General features: G+C 47.6%; 1 protein-coding gene across 1 annotated transcript in view; it reads left to right on the top strand.

Annotated features, from left to right (window-relative positions):
• LOC133773529 (kinesin-like protein KIF28) overlaps window positions 1–15105 on the top strand; it is a 66677-nt gene that overhangs the window by 27443 nt on the left and 24129 nt on the right. The window contains exons 5-9 of the mRNA XM_062210834.1: window positions 3470–3694; window positions 5288–5442; window positions 10597–10708; window positions 12532–12599; window positions 14525–14631. Coding sequence (XP_062066818.1) covers window positions 3470–3694; window positions 5288–5442; window positions 10597–10708; window positions 12532–12599; window positions 14525–14631 — 667 coding nt within the window. The remainder of the gene's footprint in view (window positions 1–3469; window positions 3695–5287; window positions 5443–10596; window positions 10709–12531; window positions 12600–14524; window positions 14632–15105) is intronic.

The following is a 15105-nucleotide window of genomic DNA, read 5'->3' as shown; positions in this document are numbered from 1 at the left end:
GCTGTGACGGCGCCAGCCCTCAGCAATTTGTTCCCTCAGCTCTGGGAGAGGAAAACTGGGCACCCCGAAATCCATTTCAGGTCTCAGATTCTATGGACCTGAGATGTTTTCCATCAAGGATCTCGATGCTAGTAATGGTTATTAGGCATCTTGGCTGTTTCCCACATCGTACTAGACTCCGAGGATAAATAAAAGCTAAGAAGCGATTGTTTTTTTTCTTTTCGACAGGCAGAGTGGACAGTGAGAGAGAGAGACAGAGAGAAAGGTCTTCCTTTGCCGTTGGTTCACCCTCCAATGGCCACCATGGCCGGGGCACAGCACTGATCCGAAGCCAGGAGCCAGGTGCTTCCTCCTGGTTTCCCATGGGGTGCAGGGTCCAAGCACTTGGGCCATCCTCCACTGCACTCCCTGGCCACAGCAGAGAGCTGGCCTGGAAGAGGGGCAACCAGGACAGAATCCGGCGCCCCGACCGGGACTAGAACCCGGTGTGCTGGAGCCACAGGCAGAGAATTAGCCTATTGAGCCGCAGCACCGGCCAAGATGTGATTCTCACCGCGAGGAAGCTGCGCAGACGACAGGGGCATCTGCTCCAAAAAGTCGTCTGACCTTAATCCGTGCTGTGCCGGGGCAGAAATGGGAGGAGAGGAGGGGGAAACTTGGACTCTTTGCCACCAGGGCTTGCCAAGCAAGGAGTCAGACTGGACCTTGAAGGATGTTTAAAGGTTGAGTGAGACAGAGAAGAGAGGGGCAGGCAGGACAAGCAGCGGACACTTCAGACGGCACGATCGCTATGTGACACCCAGTGCTACCTATGAGCCAAAGGTAGTTGGGACCCGAGGCAATGAGAGTGGGGAGAACCCTAAGGGGAGCTGCACACAGCTGCCGCAGCATGCAGGGCCTCTGGGAGCAGGCAATGCGGTCTCAAAGCAGGGCTGTCAAGAGGGAAGTAGGACAGCCCGAGCACACTTTAGCAAACTGCAGCGGCAGAGTAAAGCTGAGTTTGAAGACAGAGAGAGGAAGCTCCTACAACGCCCGTGGGAGCCATCACATTTCATCCACAGGGGCCCAGGACCTGCCCTGGCACTGGGTCCCCACACTTCCATTCCATCCAGATGCATCTGCCTTTTTTTTTTTTTTCCTCTAAGAAGCCTGATTCCAGGGCTGGTGCTGTGGCACAGCAGGTTAAAGCCCTGGCCTGAAGTGCCAGCATCCCATATGGGCGCTGGTTCTAGTCCCAGCTGCTCCTCTTCCGATCCAGCCCTCTGCTGTGGCCTGGGAAAGCAGTAGCAGATGGCCCAAGTCCTTGGGTCCCTGCACCCATGTGGGAGACCCGGAAGAAGCTCCTGGCTTCAGATTGGTGCAGCTCCGGCTGTTGTGGCCAGTTAGAGAGTGAACCACCAGATGGGAGACCTCTCTCTGCCTCTCCTCTCTCTGTGTAACTCTGACTCTCAAATAAATAAATAAATAAATCTTAAAAAAAAAAAAAAAAAGGCAGCCTGAGTCCATCACCTCTGCAACCTAGGATGCCACTTTCTTCCTAGTTCCGGCAGAAGTTGCCTCCATTCTGATGTTTCTGGATCTCCGGCACTTTACGTCCGTGGTCCTAGTTTTGCCTAAATGTTGGCCTGTGATCTTGCCTTGCTTCTAGGACTTGGTCTCAGAATGTTCTAGCTGGGGGAGATCCTATCCATCCCTCTCATATTACAAGGAGAAACCTAGGCACAGGGGAGGCTCCCCGGAGGTCTCCCAGTCTCTGGAGGCAGCGCCAGGACTAAGAACACTGGTCTTCTGACTTCTGACCCCAGCCTCTCTGCACCATAAACCAGACAACCCCCTGCCAGGCTGCCACAGTGAACCCCAGTTCGCCTCACCAGCAGTGGCTCTTTTTGGGGAGAGGCAATGTGGGCTTCCACCCGAGGCCACGGTCAAAGTGCGGCAGACACAACCTCCAAACCAACCACGCACAATCCCTTGTTTATTATGACTGTTGCAATCAGTTTGAATTAAGTTTCCCCTGGAAGAAGAGTTTTCAGGGTGCTGGTGGTCACTGTGTGGTCTAACAAGGCAGAGCAAGCACCCCCGTGCTGGGGTGGTGGTGCAGCAGGTTAGGCTGCTGCTTGTGGTGCCTGTGTCCTATAGCAGAGCATGGTTTGAGTGGATACTCCACTCTTTTTTTAAAAAAAGATTTTATTTATTTACTTGAAAGTCAGAGTTACACATAAAGAGAAAGAGAGACTGAGAGAGAAAGGTCTTCCATCCGTTGGTTCACTCCCCAGTTGGCCGCAACAGCTGGAGCTGTGCTGATCCAAAGCCAGGAGCAAGGAGCTGCTTCTGGGTTTCCCACACAGGTGCAGGGGCCCAAGGACTTGGGCCATCCTCTACTGCTTTCCCAGGCCATAGCAGAGAGCTGGATTGGAAGTGGAGCAGCCGGAACTCGAACCGGCACCCACATGGGATGTCAGCACTGCAGGCGGCAGCTTTACCTGCTACACCACAGCGCTGGCCCCGATACTCCACTTCTGATATGGCTTCCTGTAACACAACAGGGAAGCAGGAGATGATGGCTCAAGTACTGAGAGACCCAGGTGGAGTTCCAGTCTCCTGGCTTCAGCCTGGCACAGCACTGGCTGTCGTGGCTATTTGGGGAGTGAACCAGCAATAGAAGATCAACTGATCTCTCTCTGTGTCCCTGTCTTCCTCTATCACCCTTCTTTCCAAAAAAAAAAAAAACTTAAAAGTCTCAAAATTTTATTGGTTGATGTGAATATTATTAGCCTCTAATTATTTTTATTAGTCTATTCTCAGTAAAATAAGACTTCATTACTCTAATACAGAAGTTTTGATCATTTAAAAAGAGGTTAGGATGGATCCTTTTTTATATCTTTCATAAAGGAGTTGATAAAGAGCTAGTAAAATTGCTATGGGAATATGTGGGTTAACAGGAGGGAAAGCTGCAGGAGCCTGCAAGTTTTAACAGCAGCCATGTGGAGTCCGAGAACGGGGACATCCACTCCAGTGTCGTCATGCTGCAGAGAACTCCCCCCTGCTACGTGTACACAGTACATTACGTGCCGTTAGCCTCGCCCCTGCTGTGCTGTGGCCCCAATGGGAGTGCTTGCTGTGTGTGGGTCCTGTGCTGGAATCTGTTACTGCACCCTTGGGGAATCCACAGTCTAGATGGAGCTCCCTAGGTAGCTGAAAATAGTAAAACTATATTTCTAAAAAGAAAAAATAATGAAAACTAATCAACTTCTGACTTCACTGATTACAACAGGCTTCCGCATCTTCTTGCTGGCCATCTCCCTATTTCTTAGCTAAATTATGAGGTTGCCATTCCCCAGTAAATACGTAATGAGCACCTAATATATTTCAGGCAGAGATGCAGCAGTGAAGTGAACAAAAAGCCCTGCCTGCCTTATTTATCCTTTTTTAAAATTGCATTATTTATTCTTTTTTTTTTCCACCACAGATTAGAGATTTACTGTCTAGGACCAGAAAGCCTGGTGGGCTAAAAGTAAGGGAAGACCAGCACCTGGGCTTTTATGTGGAGGGTCTGAAGTCAGTGCCTTGTGAGAGCTACGCACAAATTGAAAGGCTGATGGAACAAGGAACAAAAATAAGGACCACAGCTTCCACCACCATGAATGCCAGCAGCAGCCGATCCCACATGCTCATCACCATTCAGTTCAAGCAGGTGAGGTTCGGGTGAGCGCCCATATCCTCATCTTCCAAAGGCGTGGCTCATGGGGAAGGTTCCCAGGGCACAGTGGGCTGCTGGGCACCATGGGACATCTCAGATTTGGCCAGTGGACTAAGGTGGCTACTTACAACCCGAGAACACATTCGTATTTTGTTTACTGTTTGTATATTGTTTGTATTAGAAGCAGAAGGCCATGAGGCACCTGCTCTTTCCCGCTCTCACACCTCAGCCTCCACACCTTACCCTGGGCTAAGTGAGCCCAGGAGTAATGGGGGAGTGGGTGTAAGGTCTACCAGCTCACCAAGTGCCTTAGGGTTAAAGGCTGCTTTCTTCCAAGTGAATGCCAGGTTCTGAGGAATGAGTTTTGAGCCCAAGTTGATCAAGGAGTTCACTGCGTAGATGTGAGAATGACCCCATGGTTTATCAAGGAGAGTATCAGTAGCAAACTCATACATCAGCAACATGACATCAGCTCAGATCCATGAGCAAGGGGCCCACCAGGGTAAGTTCTTTAAGAGCAGGTAGCCCAAGTGACGCTCCAATAACTTGAAACTTGGATACACGAGAGCCCACTCTTCTCCATATCCTTGGTGCATTTCAGAGAGCGGTCTGGATAGTGGCACCAGCTTGATCTAGAAATGGGTAAACGCTGCAGTCAGCCATGGCCCCAAGACAGCACTGCTGACAGAATAGTAAGACATCAAAGTGCTCCTGTTCTAACAGGGAGCAGGGCCGAAGCCCTGGGCTGTGTGTTACAGGCTGCCTCCCCCCTGTAAAACTTTAGGAAGCGATTTCATCTCCCCAAGGCTGGGTGTCCTCTATGAGATTAGTGTTCTGCCCAGGAATATCAAGAGGCTTGAATAAGATCCTCCACTTTAAAGAACTTTGTAAGCTTTGAACTACTCTTCGTTTGATTTTATCACATTAAAGGAATTGATGAATTCTCCATATGATTTACTCTATTTTTTAACTTTTTATTTTAGGGACAAGAGAAGCAATTAGCCAAAAAACAAAAATGAGTTAAAAGATTTAGCACCTACTCTGTTTATTGCAGTCAGTAATAACAGCTCATATTATGCACCAGGCATGTATTAGAATCATTGTATCAATTATCTTTAACCCTCCTACCATCTCAATAATGTGTTCCTGTCACCATTTTACAACAGAGAAACTTGTAATCCCCCAAAACCAAGTCATTTACTCATAGTTAGGTAGTTAGCCAGGGAATGTATAGAATTTACAAATTCATGTTCATTCCACTACGGAACCATACAATCCAGAAGTTAATGATTTGGCAGATTTTGCAGTATTTTACATTGTTTAATGTTTATTGATCGTAGGGATACCAGGGCAGTAATTGGTACTTATTATTTCATTGGAACTGAGCTTTGTAGAATGAGGGAGGAAGGACCCAAACACTTGGGCCAGGTGATGTCCTATTTATTGTCAAATGTCACTGGAAAGAGGACAGTGTTGTCAATTTTATTGCCTTTCTTGAGTCTGAAATGCAGCAGGAACCATTCAGGGCGTGAGCTAGACCACCCCACCCCCAACCCCCATGCGGCGTGGTTGGTGTGCTTCCTGCAGGTCTTCCTGGACAGAGACCTCACCAAACAGTCCAGTATCAACTTGGTGGATTTAGCAGGAAGTGAAAGGCAGAAGTCTTCAGGAGCTGAAGGTGACAGACTAAGGGAGGGATCCCGAGTGAACTTAAGCCTAACCAGTTTAGGAAACGTCATCAGGTAAGCCATCAGCACACAGGTGTGTGCGCCCTAAGACCGACCTCAGGTATGAAAGAGTAATTACAACTGCTGCTTCATGACCCACTATCTTCACTGGCTCACTCCTGGCCCTCCTATATGTCTTTTAAACTAACGTTTGATAAAATAACACTAACAAGACCCCACCCCACCGAATAACTAGCCGGTACAGTGTCCCTCTCCTGCCCTTTCTTTGGAGGTAATTACCGTCACTCACTCACTCACTCTCTCTTCCCCTTCCTCTTTAAGCACATAAGAACATTTGTCTTTAAGGGGATTCATTTTGAACTACATAAAAAAGGTAAAACACTATACTGTCTCCCAGAACTGACTTAAAAAGCTTTCTAATTAAGCTATGAATTACCGGAAAGTCCACAAATCATAAACATCTAGCTCAATGAAATCACACCCAAGATCAAGACATGGAATATTATTAGCAATGTTTCATCTTGAAATGCTTGTTCTTATGTTTCCCCCATTATTCTAGAAACCAAAACCCCGAAGGCTTCCTTATATCCCCTCCCCTGGTGATAATGTCACCAAAAGAAATTGACCTCTGTCATCCTACTTTTGCTAGTTGTATTGGTTTTTATAGAAATTACATAATTTATGAGGCCACTGACTTTTGCACCTAGCTTCTTTCATTAACTGTGTCTATATTAATCAAACTTATAGCATACAGCAGCTATTCATTGTTCTCATTCCTATGCAGGATTCCACTGTGCGGATATAAGCCAATTTATTTATCCATTCTATTGTTGAACATTAGTTTATTTCCAGGTTTGAGTTATTATGAATAAAATTGCTGCAAATATTATTGCAGTACCTTGGGGAAAATAATCAGTCGCTACCGACTGGTGTGTCAGTACCCAGAAGCAGAGCTGCAGAGACTTGGTTTTAGACCTTGACAAGATTCATCATGATGCGTGTGTCTCTAGTTAGTTTTCCGTTTTTTCAGTAAACATTATGTGCATAAAGTTCATCCATGTTGTCACATGTAAGTTACTAATTTTTATTTTTATGCAGCTGCTCATTGTGGGAATTTACCACAGCTTATTTTGTTGATTGGTATTTTGTTTACCGTTTGTATTTTGCTTTTACAAACAGTGGTACTATGAGTTCTGATGAAGGTCATTGGATATTTTAAGATTTATTTACTCATTAAAATGGCAGAGTTACACAGTGAAAAGACAGAGAGATCTTTCATCCACTGGTTTACTACCCAAATGACAGCAATGGCCAGGGCTGGGCCAGGTTGAGGCCAGGAGCCAGGAGCTCCATCCAGGTCTCCCACATGACTGGCAGGGGCCCAAATACTTGGGACATCTTCTGCAGCTTTCCCAGGCACAACAGCAGAGAGCTGGATCAGAAGCAGAGCAGCTGGGACTTGTACTGGTGGCCATATGGGATCCCAGCAGCTTAACCCACTGTGACACAACACCAATCCAAATCACTGGGCATTGACATTGAAGATTCAGGTGCTAGCAATGTGGTGTAGTGGGTAAAGCTACCATCTGCAATGCTGGCTTCCCTTATGGGCACTGGTTTGAGTTCTGGCTGCTCCACTTCCAATTCAGCTCCCTGCTAATGGCAGCAGAAGATGGCCCAAGTGCTTGGGCCTCAGCTACCTACATGGGAGACCTGGAAGAAGCTCTTGGCTGCAGCCTGGGCCAGTCTTGGCTGTTACGGCCATATGGGGAGTGAGCCAATAGATGGAAGATTTCTCTCTCTGTGTCTCTCCTTCTCTCTGTAACTCTGACTTTCAAACAAATAAATCTTAATAAAAACATTAAAATGTATTTTATGTGCAGAAAACAAAGTCAAATGTTTGGCTTACAAATTATCCTAGAAAAAAAGTGGTTCAAACAATTTACATTCCCAGCAGGAATGTATATGATCTCATCAATTTACATCTTTATGAACACTTGGTATTATCAGATTTCTTGATATTTATCAACTAAATTGGTATAAATGTATTTTACTATGGCCTTGATACTCCTGGTTACTTACAAGTTCGAGCATCCCTTGATGTTTCCTCTTGAGACACCTGTTCTGTGTTTTCTCTGTTATTCTATTGATCTACTAGATTTTTTATGGACTTAGAGGCATTACATATTTTTATTCTTCTTTCCTTTAGTGTTTAGATTGTAGTGCCTTCTCTCAGCTATAGCTTCTCACTATGTTGTCAGTTGATGAGCCAAAGTTAACATTATAGTTGGTTTTGTAATTTTTGTGACTTCAGAAAATTTAGAGTCAGAGATACATGTCCATATACATTTAATTCCTGCCCAACTTGAAGCTGATATCTCTGTGTGGTAGAAGGTAGGCATCCTTTCCATTCGTTTGTTCTTAAAGATTACAAAGGTTTCCAGTCCCATTAGTTGAATAGGCATAGTCCCTCCTCAGGGGTCTGTTATCTCTGTCACAACAAAATTCAGCATATGCTTAACTCTGCTTCTTGGTTCTTTAATCTGTGCTGTTGGCTCAAGTCTACATATAATACATCTCCTCCACCTAAGGATCCTCATCCTACTTATGTAATTGCTATGAATTCCAGTTCTATTTAAACTCAAGAGATATACCACTATTTTACATTTTATTTTATCCCCCTTGTTTTTTTATGCAGTCCTTCTTATACCTCAGAGCTGCTCTTTAAGATGAGTTTCCGGGGCTGGTGTTGTGGCATAGTGGGTAAAGCTGCTGCCTGAAGCACCAGCATCCCATATGGGCACTAGTTTGAGTCTCAACTACTCCACTTGCAATCCAGCTGTCTGCTGTGGCCTGGGAAAGCAGTACAAGATGGCCCAAGTGCTTGGGCCCCTGCACCCGCGTGGGAGACCCGGAAGAAGCTCCTGGTTCCGGGTCAACTCAGCTCTTGCCATTGCGGCCATTTGGGAAGCAAACCAGCAAATGGAAAACCTCTCTCCCTCCCTTTATCTCCTTCTCCCCTCTCTCTCCCTTGGCATCTCTGTAACTCTGCCTTTCAAAAAAAAAAAAAAAAAAAAAAGAGAGAGAAACTTTTTTTAAAGATGAGTTCCTTCTAGTTGAAGTGTATTCCTGAGAATTTCTTTTAGTGATGATCTGCTGATGGCAAACTCAGTTTTTGTTTGGTTAAATTTTTTTCTATGTTATCTCATTTTTGCAAGATATTTTAGCGAGGCATGGCATTTTAATTGGGCAGAATATTAGGATTCCATTCAGCTGTCTTCAACTGTTTGTCTAATTGCTGCTTACTTGAGAACAATTTTTCCTTTTACTACTTTTTAAAAAAAAATTATTTATGGCTGACACCGTGGCTCACTAGGCTAATCCTCTGCCTGTGGTGCCAGCACCCCAGGTTCTAGTCCCAGTCGGGGCACCGGATTCTGTCCTGGTTGCTCCTCTTCCAGTCCAGCTCTCTGCTGTGGCCCAGGAGTGCAGTGGAGGATGGCCCAAGTCCTTGGGCCCTGCACCCACATGGGAGACCAGGAGAAGCACCTGGCTCCCGGCTTCGGATCGGCACAGCACCAGCCGTAGCAGCCATTTTGGGGGTGAACCAACAGAAGGACGACCTTTCTGTCTGTCTAACTCTGCCTGGCCAAAAAAAAATTATTTATTTGAAAGGCAGAACTAGAGGGAGAGACAGAGACAGAGAGACAGAGACAGAGAGAACTTCTATCCACAGGATCATTTTCCAAATGGCCATAAAGCCTGAGGCATGGCCAGAACTTAGCCAGGAGCCAGGAATTCCATCTGGGTCTCCCAATGTGGGTGGCCATCTGCTGCTGCTTTCCCAGGTGCATCAGAAGGGATCTGGGTCAGAAGTGGAGCAGCCAGAACTTGAACTGGCACTCATGTGAGATGCTGGCATCACAGGTGGTGGCTCAACTCACTGTGCCACAATGCTAGCCCTTCAAGTACTTTTAAACTCCATCTTGGGTGCTCTCCAATGTCACTGTATTTGAGTGTAGGTTTATTTTTATTTACCCTGCTTGGAATTTGACTTACATGTGTATGTGGATTAGGGATTAATATCTGTTCTGGAAAATTCTCACCCATTATCTTAAACATATTGTCTCTGTCCATTTCTCTCTCTTTTCTGGGATTTCAGCTAGACCATCTAGACCTCGTCACTCTGTTCTCCATGTCTCCTTACCTTTCTCCTCCCATCTGTCCCTGGCTGCAACCTGAGTAATTTCTTCTGTACTCTCCAGTTCACCAATTCTAACTACAACAGTGTCTGTCTGATTCACTGTTAAACAATCCATGCTGTCTTCCATGTCAATTTTTCTATTTCTTCTATTTCTTTCCCTATTATGATAAATCAGTGTTACAGATCCCTTTTCTCTGCTTGTGACTGTAATTTCTTAGAGACAGTATTTCCTCCCCACTATCTTTGAGGTCAACACTGCTTTCTATGTAGTCTCTTGGGATCAGGATGGCGACTTTTCATTCTTGGCATGAGGCTGCAGCCATACTCATGAGGCCCTAACTTTATGGGATTTTTTTTTTTAAAGATGTACTTCCTTATTTGAAAGGCAGAGTTACAGAGAGGCAGAGGCAAAGAGAGAGAGAGGTCTTCCATTCGCTGGTTCACTCCTCAGATGGCTGCAATGGCTGGAGCTGTGCCAATCCGAAGTCAGGAGCCAGGAGCTTCCTCTGGTCTCACATGCGGGTGCAGGGGCCCAAGCACTTGAGCCATTTTCCACTGGATGGGAAGAGGAGCAGCCAGGACCAGAACCGGCGCCCACATGTGATGTGGGCACTGCGGGCAGCAGCTTTATCCACTAAGCCACAGTGCCGGACCCTTCTTAAGGCAGGATGAGCGAAAGGCAAGGGGAGGACTTGGATCCAGTGTCTGAGTGCACCTGTATGCAGCCAGGCCTGCTAGCTACAGCCCCTTCTCCACACCCAGTGGCAGAGCTGTGCTGTCTCCAGGTGTCCCCTGCAGGTTCTAGTGTGTTGGTTCCTCAGGTCTGGGCTTCCTTTTCTCAGTTAGGGTTTCCCCAAGGATGATGTCAGGAAAGCAGTTGGTGGCCTGGGCAAGTACTCGTCTTGTGTCTTCATGCACAGAGTGCCAGAGGGGAAGAGAGAGCCGCTTCTGACCTACCCGGGGCAGGCGTGTTTAAGTTCTTCCGTATTTTCCTTTTCATTCAGCGCTCTGGCTGACGCAGCCATGGGGAAGAAAGTCCTGCACATTCCCTACCGAGACTCTGTTCTGACCAAACTTCTCCAGTCAGCTCTGGGTGGAAACAGCAGAACGACTTTGGTAAAAGGATTTTCTTACATTTTATGCCAATTCAGCAATTGCTGTTGTTGTTAATGATAGTATTATGACAAAAATTATTCTTGATATACCTATGGTATCATTCTTTCCATGGACATAGCCATTTGTAATATATTATTTCATGACTCCTAGTGGTCTTTCTACTACAAAGTTCAAGTATAGTTTCTCACGAATAGGTTGAGTGCCCCTTATTTGAAATGCTTTGGGGCAGATGTGTTACAGGTTTCAAATTGTTTGGATTTTGAAATCCTGTATTTCCATGACCTTCACTGGTTGAACTTCCTTTTTCCAAAAACCCAAAATGCAAAATATTCCAAAATCCAAAACTTTTGAGCATCCTGTCTCAACCTGTACCAATTTTAATTTATTTTCTGCAGTTTTCTGTTCTCTATAAGGGATACGTATGTGTTTCTGGTGTGTGTATATATATATATGCACATATATATGTTACTTTTATTATCAGAAAAATACTAAAAACAGATTTAGAAATAGCACTAACACTGACGATCGTTTCATGGCAAGGTTGGAGAGCTCTTTCCCTGCCTTAGACCCAGGGCAGAGGTGAGATTGTGGAGTAGCTGGGTCCGCACCCTCAGCACAGCCTGCAGGCTCATTCTGGGATGGCTACCACGTGGGCACACATGGAGAGCATTAAAATCAGGACTCAGCTCCACAGGGAGGGACAAGACTAGGCCAAGCTCTGCTTGCATCGGGGCCCTGCCCCCCAGACACAGCACTGACTAGGAGAGAAATGTGCTCTGTGAAGCCCTCTCACCCCCACTTCATGCCAAAAGTCACAGCAAAACACATCCCTACTCTTGATCATTTAATCTGCCTATTTTTCAGAAGTACTTCATTCCAACGTTTGTCAGGTTGTCAGTTCCATGTGGGCCCAATGGGACATCCTCCATGAACCCGGAATAAAAGTCACAAAAATGCCCTCTGAACATAAGACTACTAAATGAACTGATCGGTCTGAGCAGGTGTGTGGAAGGGCACCTGAGAACAACAGGACACCGTTCAGATCTCCAAGACTGACAAGGGCTGGCTGAAGGCATGGCAGTGTTGTAACACAACCGGGCACGGCTAGGGGAGCTTGATGGTGGTCACCATCTCAGGATGCAAATGAAACAGAATTCACCAGGCCAACACCCCAGCTCAAGACTCTCCATGGCACCCAACCCAGTTAGGCACAAATACCCTGCAACCTTATTGTCTCCATTTCTAAGTAACCTCCACCTGGAAGTGTTGCCCACCAGGACCAGATGAGGCGAGGTACATGAGCAGCTTCTAACAGGCTTGTGTATTCACCAGGCTCTACATCTCGAGCCCCCAGGGCCAGGGACCAGGCCTGCCATCTTGGCAGCTACCACCCTGTCTACCTCCAAGTCAACACAAAGTGTGTTGCTGATTTGCGAAGTTCTCTGAATCCTAGTGTAATTGATCCAAAGTCAGTGGCCAGACTTGAAACTGTAGGAGACTGGGAATGAGAACATTTTATTGGCTTCGGCAGAGCTAACATTTAACTGTCATTCCAGGTGCTGAGACTGTCCACTGGGGACCCACCACTGAGGGCAGAGTGGGACCAAGATTAGCAGCACAGGTGTCAAACAGGGGTGGCTCCCAGCCCAGCTGACAGTCATTATCTCAGGGAACCTTGGGCATCCTTTCTCTAAACCTAGTTTTCTGAGTTGCATCATTTCAATACTGTAAATTACAAGCTGTAATACCGTTCTATGCACATTAGCTGTTTAAGTAATAAACCCTTCTATGAACAACAAACTCTCAGAGGGATATTTCCACAGATAGCAGCCATAAGTCCCGCTGACATCTGCTACGAGGAAACGTTATCGACATTAAGATACGCTGAGAGGTATGTTCCTGAAGACTGACTACCCACAGCGGTCTGTGTTCTTGATCTGACAAACTCTTCCCACCCTCTAAGACTTGACAGGTTGGCATTTTGCAAGGAGATCAGGAAGAGAACAGGATGATTTGTGAGAGAGGAATAAGAAAGTAAATCAGATAAGAGAAAGAACGGGACACTCAGAGGCTTGGGGGGGGGGGTTGTTCTACCCCTGGGCTTCTGGAGGGGAGAGGATATGTGGGTACAAATGGATGGGCGAGGTGTGGGTGCCAACCTTGCTATGCTGAGTGCTGTGACTTCCTGTGTCAGGTAGCATGGCTGTCCACAGGTTTCTCCCACACAGGCAGAGCACAGTACCATGGGACATTTTGTGCAAATAACAAGCAAAGATGAGCCACCTGAGCCTCAGGTTTGGAGCCACCCCAGCTCTATGGCTCATGACAGGTCAGCCATCCCCTTGCAACATTGTTACCTGGTGTTTCCAGGGCCTGTACCACACACCAAACTGTTTGGAGTGGCCCTGAACATCACAGCGAGGCATTCTGATCACCAAGTACCTTCCTGTCAGACTGGCCGGAGAGCCAGCCCACTGGCAGCGCAGCCGATGGCTGCACTGAACCCTGCTTCTCCTTTTCCTAGGCAGGCATCCGAGCTGCAGCCAAGCCTGCGTATCCAGAGGCTTTTATAAAGGAGAGCATGGCAGAGAGGGAGTCTGTCCACGGCTTGCCCCACTCCTCCTTCCCACACGCAAAGCCAACACTGCTGTCCACCCTGCAGCTCTCCATGGGGTCTGGGACTGGCACCCGGAAGCCTCAGGCCCACGGTCCAGGTGGGCAGAGCTCAGAGGCAAAAATAGAGCTTCTTGTCCGAACCCTAATTTGTCACCCTGCATGTCTTTGGGCTGGCAAGTCAGGCAGACTGCGACCCCAGCAGCTTTGCGACCTTGGGCAAGGCACTGAACCCTGTCACTCAGACACTGAAGGGGAGGGGGAACTGCTCCACCACAGCCCTGGGCAGAGCCCCTGGGAGCTCCCCTGTGGACAGGTGATGCTGAGACACCAGAGTTACGGCCACGCCACCACGTAACCGCCTCTCCCACCAGTCTCTCTGTCGGCCAGCTCACCAGGGAGGAAGCTGTGTTTTAGAGACACACACTTCCATTCTCACGCTCACAGCACAGCTTCAGCACGGCTCCACCCGCCAACATCTGTAGCCCCAGCTCACATCTTCAGATGGAGTTTTACCTTTAGCAGCATCATGAATGTTCGTTTTCTCCCTTATCAGGAGCCAATGTGTGGTGCAGAGCAAAGAGAAAAATGGCACCATAAGTCCTGGGCTCCAGTCTGGGAGCTGCCCAGAGATCATGTGACCTGGGCAAGCCTTGTAAACTGTTTCAATTTGCCTTGCATAAAATGAAGAAGGCAGTCATGCTTCACAGTACAGCGTTCTCAGGGAAATCTCACTGTCTGGTACAGGACACGTTATGTTCTAGTAAATGTGCATCCCTTGCGATATTTGGGGGGCATCCTATGTTTTCTCTGGGAGTGAACTAGAAATGCCTAGGACCCCTCCCAGCCTGGTGAATGTGGCCAAGCGCCCACAGTCCCCATGGTTGCAGCCATTCCAGGAGCAGCAAGTGGTTGAACGGGTTCTTGAGTTAAGCAAGTCAGCCCCACTGGCTGGGTTCAGGCCCCAGAACAGGTCAGGGGGCGGAGCTCTGGGCCTGTCCAGGCTGCACACATGTGTTTATTTGAACCACACTTGTTATAGGAGTCGTTTTTGGTCTTCATGGTGTAGGTAGGGGCACTCCCAGGGGTGGGGGTCGAAGTCTCCCCCTGGCTGTTGCATATGGGAGCGTCCCGGTGGGCTGCCCTGTGTGCCACTGCTCCTGCTGCAGGCCCCTTAGAGCATATTGTCTCTGCACACCGAAGGGCTAAGAAGATCCGGAATGCAGCCGTGGTCAATGCCTGGACGCTGATGAGGGATTTGAGGGCAGAGAATAAGCTGCTGCTCAGAGGCGGAAACCACGGAATGGCAGGTAAACTGAGTCAGGAGTTCACACCAACTTCAGCCTACAGCAAGAAGACTGGGTGAGACCGCAGCTCAGGCCCAGGGGTGGGGGTTGCAGACAGGATGGGAATGGCCTGGCAGGCTCGGCCCTAGGCCTGGGCTGGAATGTGAGGCCAGCCCCAGGGCTGCTGCTGGAGGGAGATGCTCTGGGGCTCTGTCCCAGTGTTTCAGCTCTGCCTTTAAAAAAAAGCTTCACTTTGACATCAATGTGGCCTCATTTGCAGTTGTAAAAGGGCTGCCCTCTTTTAAAAATAAAGTTTACTTTTATTTATTCAAAAGCCAGGGAAAGAGAGATAGAGACATCTTCCTTCCACTGGTTCACTCACCAGATGGCTGGGCCAAGCTGAAGCCTGGAGCTAGAACTCCATCCGGGTCTCCCACTGGGTGCAGGGACCCTAACACCTGGGCCATCATTTACTGCCTTCCCAGGCACACTAGCAGG

Source organism: Lepus europaeus, chromosome 14 (assembly GCF_033115175.1).
Source record: "Lepus europaeus isolate LE1 chromosome 14, mLepTim1.pri, whole genome shotgun sequence".
Lineage (NCBI taxonomy): Eukaryota > Metazoa > Chordata > Mammalia > Lagomorpha > Leporidae > Lepus > Lepus europaeus.
The sequence above is the reverse complement of the archived record's forward strand: the minus strand, read 5'-3'. Positions and strand labels throughout refer to the sequence as shown.